Source organism: Psammomys obesus, unplaced genomic scaffold (genome assembly GCF_907164565.1).
Source record: "Psammomys obesus unplaced genomic scaffold, mPsaObe1.curated_primary_1811, whole genome shotgun sequence".
In the NCBI taxonomy this organism is placed as follows: Eukaryota; Metazoa; Chordata; class Mammalia; order Rodentia; family Muridae; genus Psammomys; species Psammomys obesus.
This window is the reverse complement of record NW_026596051.1, coordinates 13,077,959-13,100,469: the sequence shown is the minus strand read 5'-3', so window position 1 is coordinate 13,100,469 and position 22,511 is coordinate 13,077,959. Positions and strand designations below refer to the sequence as shown.

The following is a 22,511-nucleotide window of genomic DNA, read 5'->3' as shown; positions in this document are numbered from 1 at the left end:
TATTCCTGCTGACTGGGCCCAGGAGTTAGAGGTCAGCCTGGGCAACGAAATGAGAGTTCATCTGTTAAGAAAGACGGGCAGTAATGGGGGTTGGGGAAAGTAGTGCAGTGAGCTGCTGAGAGGTTGGTATAGTCTGAGGGAGGACCTGAAAGGATGAAGACTTGGGAGGCGGGGGCCACCATAGTTTGTTTTCCATGGCTGTGAAAAATATGTGATGCGAAGCAACTCAGGGGAAGAAAGGGTTTGTTTGCCTTATAGTCTTGGAAAGGCAGGAAACTAGGCAGCAAACTAAAGGCAGGAACTAAAGCAGAGCCCACAGAGCAGTGCTGCTTACTAGCTTGCCTTCGGTCTCTTGTTCAGCTAGCTTGATTCCCTCCTTCCCTCCCTCCCTTCCTTCTTCTCTTCCTTCCTTTGTTTTGATTTTTTGAGACACAGTTTCTCTCTGCGGCCCTGGCTGTCCTGAACTCACTTTGTAGACCAGGCTGCCCTCTGCTTCCTGAGCACTGCGATCCAAGGCATGTGCCACCACCTTCCAGCCCATCCTGCTTTCTTATACAACCCAGGACCACGTGCCCAGGGTTGACACCACCCATAGTGCACTGGGCCTCTCACATCAATCATTAGTTAGGAAATTCCCCACAGATATACCCAAAGGTCATGATTACCTCTGATGGAGGTAATTACTCCCCCGAATTTCCCTCTTCCTGTATTACTCAGTTTGTGTCATGCTGACAAAAACTAGGTAGCACAGGGGCAGAGGGTCTGTGGCTCTGTGGGTGTGGGAGGGCTGAGGGCTATGAGCATGAGGGTTTGATGGTCTCAGGATATAGGACTCAGGGGCTAGTGTATAAGGGGCTAAAGGTCTGCAGGTTTGTAGATCTGGGGGCTATGGTCTGAGACACTGGGAGTCTATGGAGCTATGGAGTTTAAGCGTCTGAGGGGCTATGGGTCTGAGGAGCTGAGGAAATGATGGTATGGTGGTACATGCTTATATTCCCAACACTTTGGGAGCAGGATTATTGTCACAAGTCTGAGGCTGGTCTGGGCTATAGAGTTCCACACCAATATGGACCACAGAGTGAGGTTTTGGAAAGAGAGAGAGAGAGAGAGAGAGAGAGAGAGAGCAAGCTCTGAAATGCTTTTGAAAGCTGAAGGAGGCTGAAGGGTCTGAGGGGCACTGAAGGCCTGACAGGGGCAGGGACAATGCAGGAGAAGTGCTTAGCTGACCAGAGACATGGAAATGTGTCTACCCTGGCCTCCCTTCCTGGCTGGCTCATAAATCCAGATGCAGGCCTGCTTTCTAGTGAAGGGGATCCCCGCCGCCGAGCCCCATTTCTCAGTGGTTCTCCCAGGAGAGGAGATCCCATCACTTTAGTTGCCACCCAGCACCCACCATGGACACTTAGCAGCTGTACCAGGGCTGTCTAGCAGCACACCCCGTGAGACCTCAGGGCTGCTCTATCCTGCTGACCCCGGAGCACCAACAGCCATAACCCCAGTGGGTAAGGAAGGAGAGGCACAAGGGCTACTGAGGTATAAATCCTGGGACCACGCCTTGGGTGCCCAGGAAGCATGTTCACGAAGAACGCTTTTCTCAAACCATGGCCTTTACATCTGGCCTATGTCTGGGTTGGGGCACTCACATCTGAGGTCTTGTCACCCACTTCAGACTGGGCCCTCAGGCCTCCTCCTTTGGTTTATGTGGCCCCACAGTGAATTAGCAGGGAATGCTGGATAACATCGGCCACTGGGCACAAATATGGCATCTTTATTGTGTGACAGATGGACAGGTTCTGGCCTTTACTGTGGCCACGACCAGGTGTTTGGAACAGTGTGGAGACCAGGGCTAGACTGACTTGTGCCTGCTCAGTGGCTTGGCCAGAGGAGAGTGAAGGTGCTGCGGCTGCATTGGAAATCCGGCTCAGGCTGCTCTGGCCTGGGCTCCACAGAGATGAGGCGCCGGGCCCCACGCTGGCTTAGAGAGATACAGTCGGAGACTCGGACCTCCAGCGTTCGTCCCTCCCTGCAGCGGGAAGAGCAGAGGGTCAGGGTGGCAGAGGTCTGTATGCCCACATCCCCAAATGACCCCAGACTCACCCCTGGCAGTGTGCAGCCAGCATGCCCACCAGCTCCCCAATGCGATTTTCTAGCGGCGGCTGGGAGCGGTGTAGACACACCACAAGATCATCGTAGCCTTGGGCATGGAGCACCACCAGCTGGTCTCGTCCACTGGTCACACTCAGCCCAGTCACCTGAGCAGACAGCTCGGAGTCAGAGTCACTTCAAGCAAATCGCTTCCTTCCAGGAAGACGTTCCTGAAGCCCAGGGAGCCCTGCCCTTGGCAGATTGTCCACTCCAGCATCTAGTCATGCCCCCCTGAAATCCTTGCCTCCCTTCTCTGATCCCTGCTGATGGGGGCTGGGGTGGAGGTGGGGGAAACTGGCATGACATCATGTAATAGGAATGTGGGCCATAATGGGAAAAAAAATTAGATTCTTGTTGGCGTGTGCTGCTGTGACTGCAGAGCTGAGGCATTTTTGTTTGTTTATGTATTTGTTTGGTTTTTTTTGAGGCAGGGTTTCTTTGTGTAGCCTGGGCTATCCCGGAGCTTGCTCTATAGACCAGGTGGGCTGGCCTCGAATGCACAGAGATCCGCCTGCCTCTGCCTCCCAACTGCTGGGATCAAAGGCGTGCGCTGCTGCCTCCTGGCTCGAGGTTTGCTTTTATTTTACTTCAGGGCCATTTTTATTGCCACGCTGGCATGTAGCCACTGTATCACATAGGGTGACAACAGTGGTCCTTTGACTCTCACAGCAATGGCGTCACCAGGGCCCACCTCAGAAGTAACACCGCCTGATCCCTGCTCCTTATCCAATGAGATAGAAAGCTCTTCGGAACAAAGCTGCCATGGAAGGCACCAGGAGCCATAGAGCCAGGCAAAGGAAGGGACAGGGTCCCACGGAACGTGGCTGAAAGCCGTCCTCAGTGCTCAGATCTACACAGGCAAGAAACCCCTTCAAACAGCAAAGGCAGAGAGGGGGGCCATCTGGCTTGACTGGAACATGAAGGTATGAGGTAGGGGGAATTGAGGTACATGAGAGAGAAAGCCACGCTAGGGTTTCAGAAGCGAGCTGCCATCCACTGGCTAAGGATGACCAGGGTTATCTGTCACTGGTGAACAATGGCGAGAAGAGCTAAGTCTCCCATGCCCTCACAGACACTCTACCGGTGGTGCTCACCGCATCTAGGGGCACAGCGCGCATCACCCGGTACTGTCGTCCAGGCTCCAGCTTGTAGAGATGCCGGTCCGTTAGCAGGAGGGCCCGGTCCCGGCTCTTGCGGAATCGATTCACCTACAGAACATCTGCCTGAGCCCAAGCTGCCACCACCCATCCTTCTCCATGCCCAGCAATACCAACCTCCTCCCTCTCCACGTTCTTTCCTCACTGACGACCCGAGGTGGTAGTATTTCTAGAGAATTAGAAATAACCGGACCTCAGCTGGGGCTGTTTCAGGTTTTTCCTGAGTCTCTCCAATCTTTGTCCCCCAGAACCTCCAGGTCAAGTACCAACCTTGCGCACATGGCTGGAAAAAAGCACAGTTCCGAAGCCATCCTTCGCCCGAAGTGCCTTCAGCTGCTCAGCAAACTGATGGGAAGCTGTGGGGTTGTCGGTGCCCTGAGGACAGAGGATGGAAAAAGGGTGTTTGGGATGGGATCTGGGATCATGCTTGACTGACAGAAACTCTCAGCAGGATGCCACGACTGTCTTTCACCTTGGGGAGCCTCAGTCAAGGCCCTGTACAAGCAGCTGAGCACATGGCCTCTATGAGAGCAGAGGACACAGGACTTCGCTGTTTTGACAGTCTCGCTGCCTCCTTTTTCTGAACACTAGCCTGGCTGGCCTGGTTCTAGAGAGAACCTCTAGGAGGCAAGAGTGGGTTTCATGTCTCACCCAACCTCATGGAATTCCCCATGGAATTCCCCTGGAGACCCAGGAATGGTGTCATAGTTAGCATCAGTTGACATACCTGGGAAAAGGGAACTTACTAAGGAATTTTCTCCACCAGATTGACCCGTGGCTATATCTATGTGGTATTTTCTTGGTTGCTAAATGATGTGGGAGGGCTCTGCCCGTTGTGGGTGATGTCATCCCTAGCAGGAGAGCCTGGGCTGCCTAAAATGGTAGCCGAGCTAGCCAGGGAGAGTGAGCTAGCAAGCAGCTCTCCTCCATGGTTTCTGCCTCAGTCCTTGCCCTGAGTTCCTACCTTTGCTTCCCTGGAGGATGTGCTGTAGTCTGTAAACTGAAATGAGCCCCCACCTCCCCACGTTGTTTAGGCCACAGCAACAGAAAGCAAGCTAGGAGAGATGGCAGACTTACGGCAGCCAGGTGAAGGTGACGAGAGCCATGCAGCAGAAGGATTGGTACGTGTGTGTGTGAGAATGTGTGTGCATACACACGTGTGTGCTTGTGCCTGATGGAGTACTGTAACTGAGGCTATGAGGAGCCCCTATACCTGAGAACACAGGAGTCTCAGGGGTCAGGGGCTGCTCAGCAGAGTCCAGGAAGGAGGACGGTTGAAAAAAAAAAATCCCCAAACCTGAAGCATAAACCCTTAGAGCAGGGCCAAGAAGAGGGTTCAACAAGCCAGGCAACACCAGGATGGACAGCATAGCTTGTAAAACCCATGACAGCATCAATTCCAAGCACCCCATTGCCCTGAACCTGACCAATACTAACAGAGGACAGGTAATCTCGGGCCCAGGCCCTCTGGCAGCCCCAGTCTTGACGCAGTCCTTGCAAGGCCCCCATTGCAGCCACCTTGGCCTTGATCTGGGTCATGTCTGAAGGTGGGATGTTCTTCACCAACTGCCGTGCCCGCCACCTGGAAGAGGACAGGGGTCAGAAGATGCCGCTCTTGTTCATCCCTTCTCCAGTTCCTTCCTCAAAGAGCCATTTCTTAATCTGGTGTTGACTGCCCTTTGGGTCCTAGTCCCTGCCTATCTCGCTGGCCATGGTCCTTTATAATCAGTGTTTGTCCCAGGAGACAGCCTCCAAACCCATAGCCATTAAGCAACTCCTGTCCTGGTGCTTGCTCTGTGCTCTCCTTCTGGAGAGCTCCTACTCAGACTTCAAGGTCCATACCAACATGGTGTCCTTATTTCCCAGCCTTGACTAGCTAGCCTGCCTCATGAAGGCCATGGCACTGGACCGGTACAGTGCCAGGATTGTCATGGTACATGGATGGCCAGTTAGAGTCACTCAGTGCCATCTTCCTGCTGATTAGGGTGGGGCTGTCTCCCAGTCAGGCTCAAGTATTCAAGAGGACTCTGGCTGAGGGGGAAATCGTATGGTGGTACCTGCTGAAGAGAACACGGCAAGTGTCCTGGAAGGGCTGCAGCACAGCTGGAGGAGGTGGCCACACAAGGTCACGGCCATAGAGAGGGGGCTGCCGCGCAGCCTGGAACCTCCGCTGTAGTTCGAGCAGGTGAGCACGCACCTTGTGCCTCCTGAACCAGCGCATGATGGTGTAGATGGCCCTTAGGCGCCTGCAGCGCCACCTAGCCAGCGTGCCCCGCCATGCCTGGACGGAATACATGGGATGGACATGGGGTCATTACCGGCAGAGCACTCGCCTCCTGATCTAGGCTTGGCCCTTAGTCTTTCCTGAGTGCCTGGGCTTGTCTCCAAGAAGGCTGACCATGCCTCCTGCTCATTGGAGCCAGTTCTGTCTGGAGGCTTGGTCTTGGGTAGGCATATGGCCCTTGGGGATAGACAAGTCCGCTCACGGCTCTGCAGGCTCTCAGAAAAGAACAACTCATCTGTACCAGACTTGTGAGCTGGAACCTCTAGGCTCCTTAGGAAGAAAGCTTGTGTAGGAGAGAGGAGGTGGAGGTGTTGTCTCCATGGCTCATGGAGACAGAAGGACATCCCCAGAGGTGACCCTCAGAACTTAGCCTGAATATCCTATAAGGCCGGTAGCCAGGGACCCACATATGACTTCAAAGTTTCAGGGACAGCATCAGGGGTAGGATGTAGGAGGCACATTCTGTGGGATCTATGCAGACACCCATCCCCACCGCGGTGGGCGTCCACCGGCACCCCCCCTCGCACCTTCTGCAGCAGTAACACAATGATGGGGATGAGGCGAGCTCGGCTCTGCTCCAGAGTGACCAGCGTCCTCGGGGATCGGATAAACAGCTTGCTGTGGCCAAAGGCCACATCCCCTTGCAGCCCATGCTGTTCCAGAAGGGCGCTCACAGCCTCCCTGTCAGAGCCCAGCAGGTGGTTGGGCCACGTGTACTCGCAGGTCATCTTGTACCTGTCACCACAGAACAGGATGGTGGGTACTTGGCATCGGTACCTGAGTCCCCCTCCCTGATCAGTCATGGGAAGAATGTAGGCGTCCTGGGCAGTTCCTTCCTATGCCTGTTACAAGTGTTTCCACATAGGGCCTTGCACATGTACACATGTTCACATCTTCTGATTTTCTAACAGACATTTGGTGCCTTTGGTGCACTGGCTCTAACTTGCATTACGATGCAAGACATGATTTAGGGTCCCTCTGCTTCTACCCAAAGATTTCACACAGAAGCCATGGCCCGTGTTGGGGCAGTGAGTGAGCCTGTACCTGAGCAGGAATCGAGGGTAGGGCTGCCGGAAAGCAAAGCCAGCCCTGCGGACCCTCACATTCTCCAGTAGCCCCAGGTATGCGACCTGGTGACGACAGTGGGCTTCGTCAAACTGCCCCGCCACCTTGTCTTCGTTGGGTTTGATGCAGCGGACATAGAAAGGCTCCTGTAGGGACAGAGGACACTTAGGAGCCTAAGCCAGTTGTTTCTATGTGTCCCACCCCAAGAAGCAAGGGCTTCTCTGGCCCCCAGGAGCCTGGGTTAGCAGAGCTGGGACAGGCGAAACCACAGCAGAACAAGGGTCACAGAGACCTGGAGCCTAACAACAGCTCAGAGCTAGGTTTCAGTCCGGGAAGGAGGTAGGAGCTCCTCTACCCCCACTTCTCCGCTTCTTCCTAGAGAGGCTGCCATTGCTAGATGGTCTGTGGTTAAACCCTCCCCCTCCATCTCCTCCCCTCAACTGGTCCTCTGCCTTTTGGCCTGACACTCCCCCCAAAAAGCTAGTGCCAGTTTCCTGTCTGTGTGGCTCCCAGACCCTCCCACCTAGGAGACAGTAGGGGTAGGGGCAGTGGGCAAAGGGTATGCTGGCTTCAAAGTCTGCCCTGTGTTTATTGGTTGTTGAAGTCTGACCTCTGCCACAGCTGGGTCCCCAGTGGGCAGACAGGGTTCAAGCGGACAGAATGAGAATGCCCCTCCATGATGTGTACCCAGGGCACAGAGGAGAGTTTGGAAGGTAATACCTTGGAAGCCAAGTTCTCCACAAGGGCAACCATGGAGTTCTTAAAGAGTGTGCCGGCTGTCAGGGGTCGCTTGGTCACTTCTGTGATGTCCTGTTGCCCATCTGGCCACATGGCCCGCAAGGTGGGATCCGCACTGCAGACATGAGCTGCCATTTACCCAGATACCCTGGCAGGGCAGAGCCTACCTGACCCAAGATGGCTCCAGTAATCGTTTTAGTCTTGAAACTCAGGCTGTCTGTCAGTTAAGCAGGGGTTCGAGCCCAGAGTCCCTGAAGGCCGTTGTCCTGGCCCAGCAAGACACACTCACCTATTATACAGTAGCCGTTTGAAGTCCTGGAAGAGAGAGTCTCTGTTCTTGTCAATGAAGCCCTCCACAGAGTACCTGACCGAGATCAGAGTGGGTGAGTAAATCAAGGGCCAGGCAGCCAGGCTACCAAAAAGGCGCCCCTTCTGCCACCTAACTCCAATTTCCCGGCTCTGTTCTCCCAGCCTCCTGCCCTCTGCTTTTTCCCTGGCATCTGCATTCTCCTTTGTCCCCTACACCAGTCCTCCTCAGGATAAGTTTCCCTCCTGGAAAAGGACTCAGTGACTAAGGTCTGAAGCCAAGCATCCTCGCACCAAAGCCTGGCTCTCCCAAGTTTGCACCTGGTGACTGCTATCCAATCTCTCTGCTCCTCCATGTACATTAAATACTCGAACCAGTCTACTGAGATTCTACAAACACCAGCAATTACAGTTACGACGAACCACTGCAACCTTGTGACTTAAGAGCCTCGGAATAGAGGCAGGGTGTGCACAGTGGTGCACAGCTTTGATCCCAGCACTCAGAGAGCAGGAGGCAGGCTGTGAGTTAGAGGCCAGCCTGGTCTACCAAGCAAGTCCAGGACAGCCAGGGCTACACAGAGAAACCCTGTCTCAAAAAACAAGAACAAACAAACAAAAACAAAAGCCTCAGGCTAACTATGGGATTCTTTTGTGCTAGTTAGTTTTTTTTGTCAACTTGACACAAGTTGATACCTGAGAAATGGGAACCTCCTCTGAGAAAATGCCTCCATCAGATTGGCCTGTAGGCAAGTCTGTGGGATGTTTTCTTTCTTTCTTTCTTTCTTTCTTTCTTTCTTTCTTTCTTTCTTTCTTTCTTTCTTTCTTTCTTTCTTTCAAATAATTTTTAAAAGGTGTATTCATTTATTTCTATTTTATTTTATTCATTTATTTCTATTTTGCTTTGCTGCATGTCTGTCTGTGCATCACTTGTGTCGTTGGTGCCCATGGAGACCAGAAGAAAGCATCAGCTCTCCTACGAGTTACAGACAGTTGTAAGCTGTCATGCGGGTGCTGGGAATCGAACCCAAGTTCTCTGGAAGAGCAGCCCGTGCTCCTAAGCACTGAGCCATCCCTCCAGCCCTGGGACATTTTCTTGATTGATGTGAAAGAGCGCAGCCCACCATGAGCAGAGCCATTCCTGGGAAGGTGGTCCTGGGTTATATAAGAAAGCAGGTTGAGCAAGCCAAGGAAAGCAAGGCAGCAAAGCATCACTTCTCTTGGCCTCTGCTTCAGTTCTGGTCTTGAGTCCCTGCCCCTATTTCCCTCAATGATGAACCACAACTGAACTATGTGACTGAAAGCACACACCCTTTTCCTCCCAAAGTTGTTTTTGCTCATGGTCTTTATCATAGCAATAGAAAGCAAGTTAGAACAGGTGTGTGGGGCCTGCAGCGAGCCCTCATTGGGGGCCAATTATAAATACAGGATCTTAACTAGGACACCGTGGTACACATATATAACCCCAACAATTGGACGGCTGAGGCAAGAGAACCATGTAGGGGCTGGAGAAGCGGCACACTGGTACAGGGCTTGCTTACCATGGGCACAAGACCCCAAATTAGATCTTCAGAACCAAGAAAGAGCAAAAGAAAGAAGCCGGGCATGGTGGCACACGCCTTTAATCCCAGCATTCAGGAGGCAGAGACAGGCAGATAGATGTGAGTTCAAGGCCAGGCTGATCTACGAAGTGAGTCCAGGGCAGCCAGGGCTACACAGAGAAACCCTGTCTCAGCAAAAAAAGAAAAAGAAAGAAAGAAAGAAAGAAAGAAAGAAAGAAAGAAAGAAAGAAAGAAAGAAAGAAAGAAAGAAAGAAAGAAAGAAAGAAAAGTGGAAAAGGAAATGTAGGATTCTAGCTTTCTTGGGCCCACCTTCCACCCTGAAGGTTCCTCAAATAACAGGGATAGAGTAGGGATCTGGAGTGGGTATTTTGTTGTTAGATTTTGTTAGTTGTTTTGTTTTTGTTTTGAGGCAGGATCTCCCTGTTACGTAGCCCTGGCTGTCCTGGAGGTCACTATGTAAAGCAGGATGGCCTTGAACTTACAGACATCTTGCCTGCCTCCACCTTTCAAGTGCTGGGGTTAAAGGTGTGTGCCGCCATGCCCCATTTAACCTCGGTGTTTGAAAGGAGCTTCTCGGTGCATACATCTGGGGTGGGACACAAAACTTTGTGTCCTTCCTGTAGCTACGCTTCTCGGAACTGAAGGTGGGACTTACGTCACGTCCCCTGCATAGTGTTTGATCCGGAAGTCTCGGCCAAACTCCATGGTCTTGTCCGTATGGCAAAGCTATGGGAAAGGCCAAGGTAAGACACAGACAATGGGGGCAGCTTTGTAGTCTATGTGAAGGGACAGTCCCACAGTCCCTTGCTGGACAGAGGTAGCTGTGGCCTGAGTGCCGAGTGCCGTCAGGCTAGGTTGGCCAAGAATCCCATGAGGCATGAGCGTCATACCCCCCCCCCCACCGTGTGTCCCGCCCTCTGTGCTGCCTCAGCGTGGGGACAGCTAGAGCACCTGGCGGCTGGAATAGTGCGGGTGGTGGCGGTGGTGCGTGTCCAGGGTCTGCAGGAAGATTAGGTCAGTAATGGGGCCTGCGGTGCTGCAGGCTTCCTCCAGCACAGCCAGAATGCCTCGGCGGGGCTGCTCTACGAGTTCCACAATGATGGCGTTGTTGAAGTACTCAATCTGGAGAGCACCGGAAGAGAGGCCAGTCACCTCCCCCTGCTCAGTGCTGGCTCAGTGCCCTCCAGGTCAAGGGGGACTCCCGAAGCCCCAGACTCCCCTCCCCCTAACCCAGCTGTGCGCTCACGCTCTGCCAGGTGATGCCCTCTCGCTCATATTCCTCTTGTTCCTGCTTCAGGATGAGCTGGATGAAGAGCTGCTGGAGCTTCTCGTTGCAGTAGTTGATGCAGAACTGTTCAAAGCTGGGGGGGAGTAGGGGGAGGTCTCAGAGGGGTCCTCACTCCTTGAGAGGTAGGTCCTGACGGACAGCTGCTTCTCTCCTCATGTCTTTGCACTATAGGTTGTGAACTCTCCACCCTATCACCCATGTCACAGAATGGACTTGGGAGGTCCCATCAAGAGAAGTGAAGGGCTGGATGTGGTGGCACACGCTTCCATCCTAGCACTCAGGAGGCAGAGGCAGAGGCAGGCAGATCTCTGTGAGTTCGAGGCCAGCCTGGTTTAACAGTCGAGCCCAAGACAGCCAGGGCTCTGTTACACAGAGAATCCCTGTCTTGAAAAACCGAGAGAGAGGGTAGGGAGGAGAAAAGAGTGAACCCTCAAACTTTGCCTGCCGCCAGGTTATCTAACTGTCTGGGCCCACAGCCAGGGAAAGCTTAGAATTCTCAAGGACCAGCAGGAGAACCTAAACGTTTCTTCCTCCTGGCCCAACCAAAGTTTCTGGTGGCCACAGTAGTCATGAGGTCAAAGGTACAGGTGCAGTTGGCTGGGTCGCCTACCTGTTGACAGGGAACACTTCAAAGCCGTAGATGTCCAGCACACCAATGACTGTGTCCTTGCCATCACGCCGAGGGTCGCGGCCCCGGGGTTCCATGATGCCATTGATCCTGTCCACAACCCACTCGAACAACCTCTGGTACATTGCCTGGAGCAGAGCATGTTTTTGTTTTGTGCTCCCAGCCCACCATCCCTAAGAAGCTCCTGGTTTCTCCCTCCAACTGCTCTGAGAATACCTTTGCACAGGCATCCCGGGCAAAGCTAGCCTCATCCACAGAGTGGTTCTTCTCAATGAGATCCCGGCCTCCTGAAGCCACTGTGCGAGCCAGCAGGGTTCGAAGAACCAGGTCTCTGGGTGTGGCTGTCAGCTTGGCCACATAGCCCACCAGGACCTCCTCAGCCACTGCCAGGCCTGCTCTCTGTGGCCCATTTTCCTCTGTCTCCACAAACTCGATGTTTCCCTGGTGATGAAGGGATCATGAACAGGCTAGGCTCCATGTCCCCAAGGAGTCTAGCTGCCTTTGGATGGAGAGAAGGAAGGAAGGAAGGCAGAGGATGTGGGGTTTGGGAGACACAGCTTCCACTCAGACAGTACCACCTGCCAATCACCAAGGGCTGCAGACACTAAAGCCATCAACTGAGGCCTCTCAGAGAGAACTGGAGCCGAAAGGTGCTGAGGGACAGCTCACAGGCGCTCAGCTGCTAAGGAGCACACACAGCCTAGGCTCTGGGCTCCCTACTAGGCTCCTCCTGTGCATAACCAACTCAGACTCAGTGAGGAGGAAGGCACCTCGACTGGAATATCCCGAGTGCTTCCAATCCCCCCCCCCAAGGTTCCCAGGGGGAGTGTTAGCCCTCCCAGGTCTTCCAGGCCAAACTCACCAGGTGTAATATGGCAGCTAGGATGCGATGGATGGACTCCACCTCCTCAGGACTGAAGCCAATGATCCTCATGGCCTCCACCACTGCTTGGTGGCTCCTCTCATCGCTCTCCAAGCCCTAGGGAGTGAAGGTGTTTACCACCCAGGCTAACATGGGTTCAGGACACTGCCCTTAGTAGATCTCAGGTCTTCTATCTCAGGCAGCTGCTCAACCCTCATCCTATCCCTCCTCCTCTATGAATCCCTGTTCTTCCATCCCTGGCACGTGCTCATCATGTATCCCGACCCCTCCCCCTGAACTATTTTCTCTTTACCTCCCACTTAGTGGAGCTCTTTACACCCTCTGGCCCAAGCCAATTGTCGTCCACTCCCTGAGTCTGACAGAGACCTGTACCCCTTGCCCTCACATTGTGCACACCCATGTTGAGCCCAGCTCCCTGGCGCGTGAAATTATACACAGCAGGATTTCTCTCCAGATGCAGTCCTTGCAGCTCCTGGTCCTCACTCCCTCGGAGCAACTGGTGGGCACAGAAGTCCCCTAGTTAGGCACTGAGTTTCAATGACCCTCCTCTACCAACCCTTCCCCGCAACAGAAACAGGATGACTCAGACACAGAACCCACAGGAAAACTGCCTATGTCCCAGGGCACTCTTATATCCTCTGGGTCTCGGATGTTGGGGACATCTCCATTCTCAGGGATCTCCCACACTTTGCAAGGTGTTATGTTTGGGATAGAGATAAAGGGGATAAAGACAGTGGCTGGGAGCAGGTTAGCGTGGGATGGAGAGGGAAAACTGGGGACAGTGAGGAAAGGATGGAAGACAGGTTCAGCCTACTGCCCTTCCCTGCCTCTCCTTTTGTTTGCTAACTCATTCCCCTCTCCACTCGCAGAGCCTTACCTGGTAGAAGGCGTGGAAGTTTCTCTCACCCACATGCTGCTTGAGGACCCTAGACTGAGGCAAGATGGGTAGTTGGATTCCAGTCTGGGAGTGGGTCTGTACCAGGGACCCCATCATGTGTTACGAGGTGGAAAGCAGTCTGGGAATAGGAATGCTGTAATATAGGGACACCGAGGCCCAGAGGAGCCACTAAGAGCTCAGTTTTCCTAATCTGCAACAGCACGTCACTATGTTCCCAATCCAGGGCCCTTCACGGATGGGAGGGTTCTCCTCAGCCAACCTGCCCACCTTCTCCAGCAGGTAGCTGTGGATGTGCCCTCCGACAGGCTCCCCCTTGAAGTCGAAGTTGATGTCCATGTACTTGCCAAAGCGGCTGGAGTTGTGGTTGCGATTGGTGCGGGCATTGCCAAAGGCTTCTAGCACACAGGTGGACTTGAGCAGCACATCTTTCACCCTGTGGACAGAGGGACTGGGGGCTCAATGCAAAGACACACACACACACACACACACCCCATCTAGAAAACAATCATAGCATCTCAGGATGGGCCACAAAGCTGAGCTGGCTGCGAAGGAATGAGAGGGCCAACTCGCTCAGTTTCCTCTGCGCTGAGGCCTGGGAATGCTCTTGTCCAGCTTGCTGCTGTCACACACATTGTGTCGCTCTGAGCCCAGGACAAGTGCTAAGCAAATACTATGCGCTGTTTCCTATGGCCACCCCCATGCCCCACCTGTTTTGCAGTAGACCTTTAGCTACAGTTGGGTAGCAATGATGGTTATACGGTGGAGGGCTGACATTCCTACAAGGAGACAGGCTAAGACCCAGGAAGGTACTACTGCGGGGTCTGGTTGGAGAGTTTGGGAAGGCCAACCCATTTCCTAGATTAGGCAGCTGGAATTTGGATGCCTGCCTGGCCCTCCTTACCAGGATGCCAGTTTCTCCAGGCTTCTGTGGGCTCTCCAAGATGCTCCCTGTCTTGCCTTGAGACACTTTTGATAACTAACTGTTGATGCCACCTACTCCGCTGTTGACAGTGTATATACCTTGGCTGGGTCTTACCTCCTTCATCTGAAAGGTCTTTGGTGTGGCCTCAGGATGCAGGGAGCAGCCTGGAGCCTTCCAGACAGAATGGCTTAATCTTGGCCTTTACCCTTCTTTTTGTTTTCCCTCCTAATCCAAGGCCTTTCCCCTAGCAAAGATGTGTCAACACCGCTGAGACCCCTAAGTGCTCACCTCTCCACCTCGGCCCTCTGGCTTGGGTTGGTGACAGCAGCGATGTACTGCATGATGTGCTTGCTGGCTTCTGTCTTCCCCGCCCCACTCTCCCCTGCCAGGAAGATGGGAAATGATGGAAGCAGCTGCATTGGGTACCTCTAGCCCAGGTCCTCGTCCATGCCAGATCCTTCGAGGTGGAAGCACCGCCACCCTCTCTTGTTAATGAAGCATGGCTCTGGCACCCGGGTCCCCGGAACAGGTACCTGAGATGACAATGCAGGTGTCCCTGGATCTGTGCTTCATTGCCTTGTAGGCAGCGTTGGCCACGGCATAAAGATGAGGTGGTCGCTCATAGAGCTCACGGCCCTGGTACTTGGCAATGGCCTCCGGCCCATACAGTGGCAACTCCCGGTAGGGGTTTACGGACACCAGCACCTCGCCAATGTAGGTATAGATACGGCCCTTTTCAAACCTAGGTTCAGCAGAACAAGGCCTCAGTATTCTTATCCATGAGGCCCAAGCAGTCACCGTCGCCTCCCAGAAAGATCACAGAGAAGGGAAAAGGAGCCTCATTGACCTAAGGCTCCTTGGAGCCATCAAGAACAGTCCTCGGCACAGAGCAGAGTATGTGGTCCACACTGCTCTCTACCAGGATGCTCAGGTACCAGGACTCAGGACCATCCATTTCACAAAGAGCCCTGGGTCTTTCATGAGAGTCAGGGCTGGCCCCAGGTGACCCCTGCAGGGCAGTTGAGCTGAGGAGACTGAGAAAAAGGGACTCTTCCAGAGAGGGGGGGCCCTTGGTTGTTTCCTGTGTCAGAGTTTAGACCAGACCAGAGCCGGAAAGGGTGAGGCCCTGCCCCACCCAAATCTGCTTGTCTTTGCACCCCCCCAGTCATGGCCACCACCCTCTCCAGCACATCTTCAGACTCCTCCGCCCTTCCGTACACAAAGCAAGTTGCCAGCAGGAGTGCAGGGCTGTGCCTCTCTTGGATTTTGTGCTCTGGGAGGAGGACTGGCCTGTCTGCTCCTTGGGGCCCTAATTGCCCTCTGCATGTGGGGCCCGCCCAAACCCTGGCAGGCTTCTTCAGGGTTCCTCTTTCTCTGCCAATACTGACATGGGTACTCCCAAGGACTACAGGCTGTGTGAGCTGCAGCCACTGTCCCCTGCGGCTCAGCGTGCAAAGCAGAAATGGCATGCTAGTGAGCTTGCTTTTCACGAGAATGAGGCAGGCTGAAATCGTTGAACTCATTTCCTGGGCAGCCCTCGCCATGTGTCAGCCTGTGGCCTCCAACTCTGTGCCTAGTGAGATTCCTTGTCCTCAACTGCTCTCCAAGGAGCTTCCTAACACACAGCGTACCTCCCTAGGGGGCAAGCAGGAAGTACACCTGCATACAAGGCTCTTTGACATGCCATGCTTCTAGCTCCTGGACCCCTCCCTGCCCTTCTCAGCGGGAAAGCAAGCTCCAGTGTCAGTTCTACTAGTCATAGCTTGTGGCCCCTCCCATGAGCAACCCCAAATCCAGAGCATCATGTCAACTTGCTTCGATTATTGAGACTCTAAGGTGGAGTCCACTTCATTTTGGAGTTCCTAAGGAAACTCGAGTCAGACCCCACATGAGACCCAGGGAAGAAGCATAAGCAGGTACCGAGAGCAAAATGCAATATAGTTCCTGGTCCCCATGCCTTTGCCCATCTTTCTCAGGGGGGCATCACACTCTGCGCTTGTCCACTAGGGCGTGGTGAGAGCAAGTGGGTAGCTGGACTTCTGAAAGCTGGTTACTCTCTGAGTGGCCATTTTCTCCTGGAGATGCTATCATTTCAGCCTGTGTTGTCCAGGGATGTGTAGCCCTGTGCCCACTCCCGATGATGGGACCAGTGTACCTTCCTTGTTTCCCTCAGGTCTGTATGGATGAGAGAGGTTGCGAAGGAAGGAAAGGAACCCAGCACCTCCCCCATCGCCCCCCTCCACCTCACATCTACCTGAGCTGTAGGTTCTGCATGAAGTCCTCCATCGTCAGTTGGTCCAAAAGCACAAAGTCGGGTTTCCCATACTCAGGACCTTCCTCGTCCTCCATCCTGCCCACTGGAAGCACCCAGGTCAGGGCGCCAGAGCGTACTAAACAGAGAGGTGAAGGGGAAGACAGAAGGGGTGGCCCAGCCCTGCCTAACTCCTGCAGTGCTGTGGTAAAGTAGGAAGTGGGTTCTGCCGGGGGAGTTTGGCCCTGCCCACTTGCTACTCCCTTGCCTGGGTGCTTCAAGCGCTGTTTCCTGCTCCCTGGTCCGCAAAGCCTGTGCTTAACGGTCTGGTCCACTGTTCTGATGGGATCTGTATTGGCCTCCACAAAGTTCTTTCCAAGCTAGGCATGGTGGTAGATGTTTGTCATGCCAAGCACTCCAAAGAATAAGGGCAGGCTGGGGATGTAGCTCGGTTGGTACGGTGCTTGCCCAACATCCACGAAGACCTGGATTCAGTCCTCAGCACCCTATAAAAACTGGGTACGGTAGCACATGTCTGCAGTCACAGCACTTGGAGAAGGACGAGAAACTGACAGTTGTGCTTTATTACATAGCAAATTTGAGACCAATCTGGGTTATATGACACCTTGTATCAGGAGGGATTGGGGGAAGGGTACAGGCTGTGGTGGCCCACGCCTTTAGTTCGAGCACTCAGGAGAGCAGAGGCAGGCAGATCTCTGTCTGAGTTTGAAGCCAGCTTGGTCTACAGAGTGAGCTCCAGGACAGCCAGGGCTACACAGAGAAACCCTGTCTCCGAAAGGCCAACATAGTCTACATAATGAGTTGAAGGCCTGATATAGCAAGACCCTGTCTCAAAACAACAGGAGTTCCTGCTCTCCACAAGATTTCTAAGGACTGATTTCCAACCTTGGCTGCAGATAATCTGCTAGCCCATTAGAAATTCCCTGCCCTTTGCCTCTCCCTCTCTTCTTTTTTTTTCCTCTAACTCTGCAGCCCAAGCAGGCCTCCTGCCTCGGCTCCCCAATGTGGCTAGGGTTGTACCAGGCCCAGCAAAATGGATGATTCTTTTCATTTTTTAAAAACATATATTGTATGTGTGTAAATGCTTTGTCTGCGTGTGTATGAGCGCACTGTGCGCATGCCTGGTGTCTGCAAGGGCTGGAGAGGTGGACAGTTGTAAGCTGCAGTCCTCTGGACTAGCAGTCAGTGCTCTAACTTCTGAGCCATCTCTCCAGCCCCACACGTTTCTTGGCATGGTCATGGTTACCCAGCTGCATGTCTGCCGCTCACGAGCTTAACATTAGCCACAGGTGGTGGCCACAGTAGAGTTTAAACCAAAAGAAGGCTTCCTGCCTGACCCTGCAAAAGAGCCAGGTGGAGGCCTCGAACCCTACAGTTCTTCACCGGGGTCAAGGGAGGGGTAGAGTACACTCTGCAGCCTTCCAGGGAGCTAGCCTTCTGTAGGCTTGCACACACTCAGCTTTGTTCTTTCATCCAGCCTCTGAGATAAGACCTCTGGGCCCCATCTCAGCTCTCGCAGTCCCAGCCCATGGTTGAGCTTGTAGATGAGTGGACCATTCAGAAATGGCTAGCTGACCGCTCAGGTCTCTCTGTGCAGTCCTCCTGTTCTCTGAGCTGCCTCCTGGAGGGAGCTCTCTTTGCTCCCTTCTCTTAGGCGGGGAGAAGGCAGGATGGCAGGGCCCCACGTTCCCAAATCTGAGTTATTTGCGGGCCAACCTTCAGTGGCCTTGTATTCACAAATACCTAACAATTGTATTTTGTTTTGTTTTAGGCTTGTTTTTTGAGACAGTCTCACTCTGATGCTCTGGCTGTCCTAGAACTAGCTCTGTAGTACAGAGTGGCCTTGCCTCATAAAGATCTGCTGCCTTTGCCCCCTGAGTGCTGGGATTAAAGGTGTTCACTGCTAATGCCCAGCTGACAATTGTATTTCAATTTAATTTGATTTCTAAAAGTTATTTGATAATGCAATCTACCTAATGAAATCGCTAAGTCCTCGTCCACTGTGTGTTAAAAGTACCATTCATTAGTGGTAAAGATGAGCCACTGGCCAAAAATGTCCCAGCTTCAAGAGTGGTCTTCTACAAGCCTGGCTGGGGGGCACTCCATCCCCAGCCTACTGGGGTGGTGCTTTGGTAGGGTTTCCCCAACCTGAGGACTCTCACTCTTGGGTTTCACTTCCCAAAGCCCCAGGCCTTAAAGAGACCTGGGACTTGTGCTGATTCAAACAAGAACGGACATGGTTGAGTTCCAGTAAAATCTGAGACATAGAACTGTGTAATTGCCAAGTTACACCTGCCATGACATAGTGTATTTGGGGGTTTTCTTCTCCTAACCACTTAAAAATCCCAAGATCATTCTTCAGCCACAGATTGACCCGTGGGTGTAGCATCAGACTCTGGTTGTTTCCACACTATCGACACATGACTGAGCCTCTCCCACCCTGTCGGTTTGCACAACTACGCATTGACTCCCATGATTCACACAGGAGTTACTCTCATTTTACACTATTGAAGCCAAGGAGATGACATCACCGTTCAGTTCTTTCCTGGATTGAACCAAGTGTGGGCCCTTTAAGCACCAAATCCAGAGGCTCCAGTTGTTTTAAGAGAATGGCTGGTCACTCTTGGACAAGTGGCAGTCACTTGAAACTTCATGGCATGAACATAGAATCAAACTAGCACAGCACAGCAAACATTTGGAGGACAATAGGGTGGGGTCATCACCCACTCCCCTAGGGACTGTCATCTAGTTCAGTGGAAAACTGGCCATCTACGATGCATGTCCCAGCATGAAGCCTCTCTTGTCAGCATCCACCAGTCAGGTCTTTGCAGGGATCTTGCCCAAGTACCTGTTTCCCCTATAAAACTGAACCACAGCCCCCTTCTAAGTATATTTGAGTGCTTGGCCTTCATGCACAGAAGAGGGGATCAGATCCCATCACAGATGGTTGTGAGCCACCACGTGGCTACTGGGAACTGAACACACAACCTCTGAAAGAGCAGTCAGTGTTCCTAACCAGACTTAACTCTCCAGCCCGTAGACCACAACTTTTTAACTATTTTTCCAGTTTGTGTGTGTGTGCGTGCTGGGGGCAGGGGTACTGAGTCTCTTCTGTTTGAGCAGTTCTGAACTGTGCCCAACAGGGCTGTGCGGTGTCATCTGAGCTCTGTTCCATCCACTATGTCAGTACCCTCAATGGGACAATTTGACCAGGCCTTGCCCACTACATTTCCTGACAATGCCTGTGAGCTAGCCTTGTGGGCACACCGGTAAGACAGACTATACTTTCAGGATGAATATTTGACATTCAGATAACTACTGGTATATGAAGAGTATGAGGTATGGGTTTTAGAAACACTTAAACACTGAACTCTTTCTAGCCTTCACACATTGAAAAAACCCAAAGCTTTCTGCACCTCATCTTGCCCACTTAGCCCTGAGGTGACCACCACTCCAGCATCTGTCCACTCAACCAAGTACAATTCCAAACGGCCATTCAAAGTATATCCAGGCATAAGGTGGCACATGCAATTTTGCAAGCACTTGACTATGGAAAAATGGCAGGGCACCTTGGTTCACTTTGGCTGAGTTTGCCACCAGAGTCAGTTCTTTTTTAAAGTACATAGAACCTGGAAAGAAAACACACTAAGACAAATTATGGATAGAACTGTATTTATTTTGAGACTGGACAGCTTGTAGCCCAGGCAGGTCTTGAATTCTTGATCTTCTTTCTTGCCTCTACTTCCAAAGTATTTGGTTAGCAGGTATGCTTCCCTCTAGCTAGCTGAGACATCCATGGTTTATTATATTCAGGGGTCAAAAAAACCTCAGGCACAGCCGAGTTCCTTTGTCTGGGAGGAGGACGCCTACCAGACACACCGCATCGGTCCTGAGATGCACAGCAGCTTGGACCAAGAACCAGAAACTGCTGATTCACTTTAGGTGGGAGGTGAAAGAGCAGGCTTCAAACCTGATTCTGTTTTTCGACATGGCTGGAGTCTCACTTCCTCATCTGCAGATTAGAAACATCAAGTTATGCTGTTAAAATAAGGTAACACCACAAGACTAAAGGCTATTATAAATGCCCACTGCTTTGTGGGGCCAATAACAAAGCCAAGTTTCTGACTTCTGGATGCACCCCCAGTTAGCCAATAGGCCTGTGGGCCACATTTGGCAGCAGCCCACACCCATACTAGACATATCATGACCTCATAAGCTGAGGCAAGAATCAGGGCCCAAACACTAGATGTTTCAAAATAGTTCCATACATTTCAACACTGCTAAACTTCCTGATTCAATCATATGGCTTATAACATGGAAAGGTCACAGGTTTCTTGTTTTTTTTTTGGGGGGGGGGGGCGCGTTAATAGACAGGGTTTCTCTATGTAACCTTGGTTGTCCTGGACTCTGTAGACCAGGCTGGTCTCCAACTCAGAGCTCTGCCTGCCTCTGGAGCACTGGGTATGTGCCACTGCGCCCAGCTACTTGTTACATGATTTCTCTTGCTTAGCCAGATGACTAACTGATTCCAACAGAAGTGAATCCCGGGCTTCTTGGAAGAGATTCACAACTCAAAACTCTAGGAAGTTGGACGCATGAGATCACGAGTTCAAAGCCATCCTTGGCTACACAGCAACTTTGAGGCAAGCCTAACTCACTAGAGTCACTACCTCAAAACAGAAACAAAAACCCACAAGTACCTTCTCGCGTCCCACAGAAGTTCCATGAAATAGGCTGAAAAGGGCACCCTGAAGGTCTCTTCTAGCTTGGGCATCTTGGCTTGCCTAGACTGAAGGAAATAGTCAGTGAGCCATGTGCCTAACACTAAGCTGGCAACTCCACAGCTGCCACAGTGACAACAGGACATTTCCCTTCACCCATGCTTCCCATCCTGTCTAGATTCTGCCAGACACCCAGAAAACAGGGCAGGCTGCAGGGCTAGAGATGCTTATCACACTTCAACTTGACACTTCCTGCTAGTAAACCCCTATGCATACAACCACCTCACTTGGCAATGAAAGCACCGTCACCGCCAAACCTACTACTACGTGAGCTTGACCTTCAGGACCCACTCCTGTGAGTTGCTTTCTGACCTCCGTGTGCTGTGCCATCCATGAGCCCACACACAGACATGCACACAAACGAAATAGGATTAAAGACTTGAAATGAGCGCCTAGTATGGTGACATACACCTTTTGTCCCAGCATTTGGGAGGCAGTGGCGGGCAGATCTGTGTTCAAAGCCATCCAGGGCCCACAGTTAGACCCCTGACACGAAAAAACAAAAACAAAAAAACTAAACACACACACGCGCACACACACGCACACAGAAAATTCGATGACTTACTTATTCACCTCTACATCCTGGGCAAATCTTTTCCACCACAGCAAATTACAAACAAGGAAGTGCAGCACTGTAAATCCCATTCTCTCCACGTGTAGTGTACCCACGTGGCAGGCCCTCGGCCATGTTGTCTGAAATTTCTATAACCTTGCTCTGGAGGGGGCAGGGCAAGGCCTCAAACCACTTCAAAATTGTTCTGGCAAGCACTGTAGGAATGCACAGGGTCACCGCAGACCCAAGCACGCTGGAGGCTTGCTAGGGGCATCACTCAAATCCCACACAACCCACACTGAAATTGAATTAAAGTTACGGAGTTGGGCTCCAGAGGCACCAGATAACCTCTGTACTGGCTGAGAAAGTAAGGAAACCCTTCTGGAAGAGGCCATCTTATTTAAAGCTGACAATAATTTTAGAATAGTGTTCCTTAAACTCTCACGACAACAGAAATAATCTACATAACATACATACCTAAACAACAAAAACAATGGCCTTTCTTCCTTATTCTTCTCAAGATGCATTTTCGAGGCTGGAGAACAATTCTGAGATAGATGTGGACTGCCGTCTATTAGGTCGGCTGTACCCATATTAGGTAAATCGATAATGGTTCAGGGAAATGAGGGTCCCGTTCCAGACAGGCAGAGGCCGGCTTTCACAACTGCCTTTACCGGGACGTCTTCCAGAAGAGCTCGGTGAGCCCTTCCACGCCGTGGGGCCATCCACCTGGCCTCGATTGCCACCTAGAAAGGGGGACAAAGCACACTCAGCCCCAGCCCGTGCCCACCACTCGGTTCTAGCCCCTCCGTGCTTCGGCAGGCCAAAGTCAGCCCGTGACACGTGTCTCCCCGGGGGAGAGCGCCCCTGCTCCATTGCAGCCTGACCTTTCTCCCGCCACCAGGCTTCGCGGTCCCTACCTGGCCTCGGGAAAGCCCGGCACGGCTCCCGGTTCCTGATGGCGGTCGATGAGGAAACGGTGAGCGCCGCAGCACACACGCCGGAGGATCCCCCACCCATGGCTGCCAGCTG

The 22,511-nt window shown here is 52.5% G+C and overlaps 1 protein-coding gene, 1 long non-coding RNA gene and 1 other non-coding gene across 3 annotated transcripts; all 3 read right to left on the bottom strand.

The window, feature by feature from the left end:
* Window positions 1-1,766: 1,766 nt before the first annotated feature.
* On the bottom strand, window positions 1,767-16,244 carry Myo1g (myosin IG). The gene is made up of 22 exons (XM_055623981.1): window positions 16,128-16,244; window positions 14,407-14,615; window positions 14,162-14,255; window positions 13,219-13,384; window positions 12,931-12,984; window positions 12,439-12,549; window positions 12,033-12,149; window positions 11,387-11,611; window positions 11,153-11,298; window positions 10,501-10,615; window positions 10,206-10,376; window positions 9,910-9,980; window positions 7,679-7,753; window positions 7,372-7,504; window positions 6,631-6,797; window positions 6,114-6,321; window positions 5,360-5,583; window positions 4,740-4,884; window positions 3,573-3,677; window positions 3,240-3,353; window positions 2,098-2,252; window positions 1,767-2,023 (listed from the first exon to the last, which is right to left on the bottom strand). Exons 1-22 carry the CDS (start codon window positions 16,220-16,222, stop codon window positions 1,867-1,869), a joined length of 3,057 nt encoding a protein of 1,018 aa, XP_055479956.1. The 5' UTR covers window positions 16,223-16,244; the 3' UTR covers window positions 1,767-1,866.
* Window positions 16,245-19,806: 3,562 nt separating this feature from the next.
* LOC129688998 (uncharacterized) lies at window positions 19,807-22,505 on the bottom strand. Its single transcript, XR_008722023.1, has 4 exons — window positions 22,400-22,505; window positions 21,957-22,225; window positions 20,846-20,934; window positions 19,807-20,157 (listed from the first exon to the last, which is right to left on the bottom strand). It is a non-coding gene; the product is annotated as an uncharacterized LOC129688998 (long non-coding RNA).
* LOC129689205 (small nucleolar RNA SNORA9) lies at window positions 21,614-21,746 on the bottom strand. The gene has a single exon (XR_008722071.1). It is a non-coding gene; the product is annotated as a small nucleolar RNA SNORA9 (small nucleolar RNA).
* Window positions 22,506-22,511: the final 6 nt, after the last annotated feature.

Bases quoted from the DNA above. Each gene is read 5' to 3' on its own strand.
- Myo1g (XM_055623981.1), bottom strand. From the start codon at position 16,222: ATGGAGGACGAGGAAGGTCCTGAGTATGGGAAACCCGACTTTGTGCTT. The intron at 14,256-14,406 runs GTACCTGTTCCG...TCTTCCTGGCAG, and splicing joins CACCTGCATTGTCATCTCAG to GGGAGAGTGGGGCGGGGAAG. The intron at 7,754-9,909 runs GTAAGTCCCACC...GATCTCGGTCAG, and splicing joins CACTATGCAGGGGACGTGAC to GTACTCTGTGGAGGGCTTCA.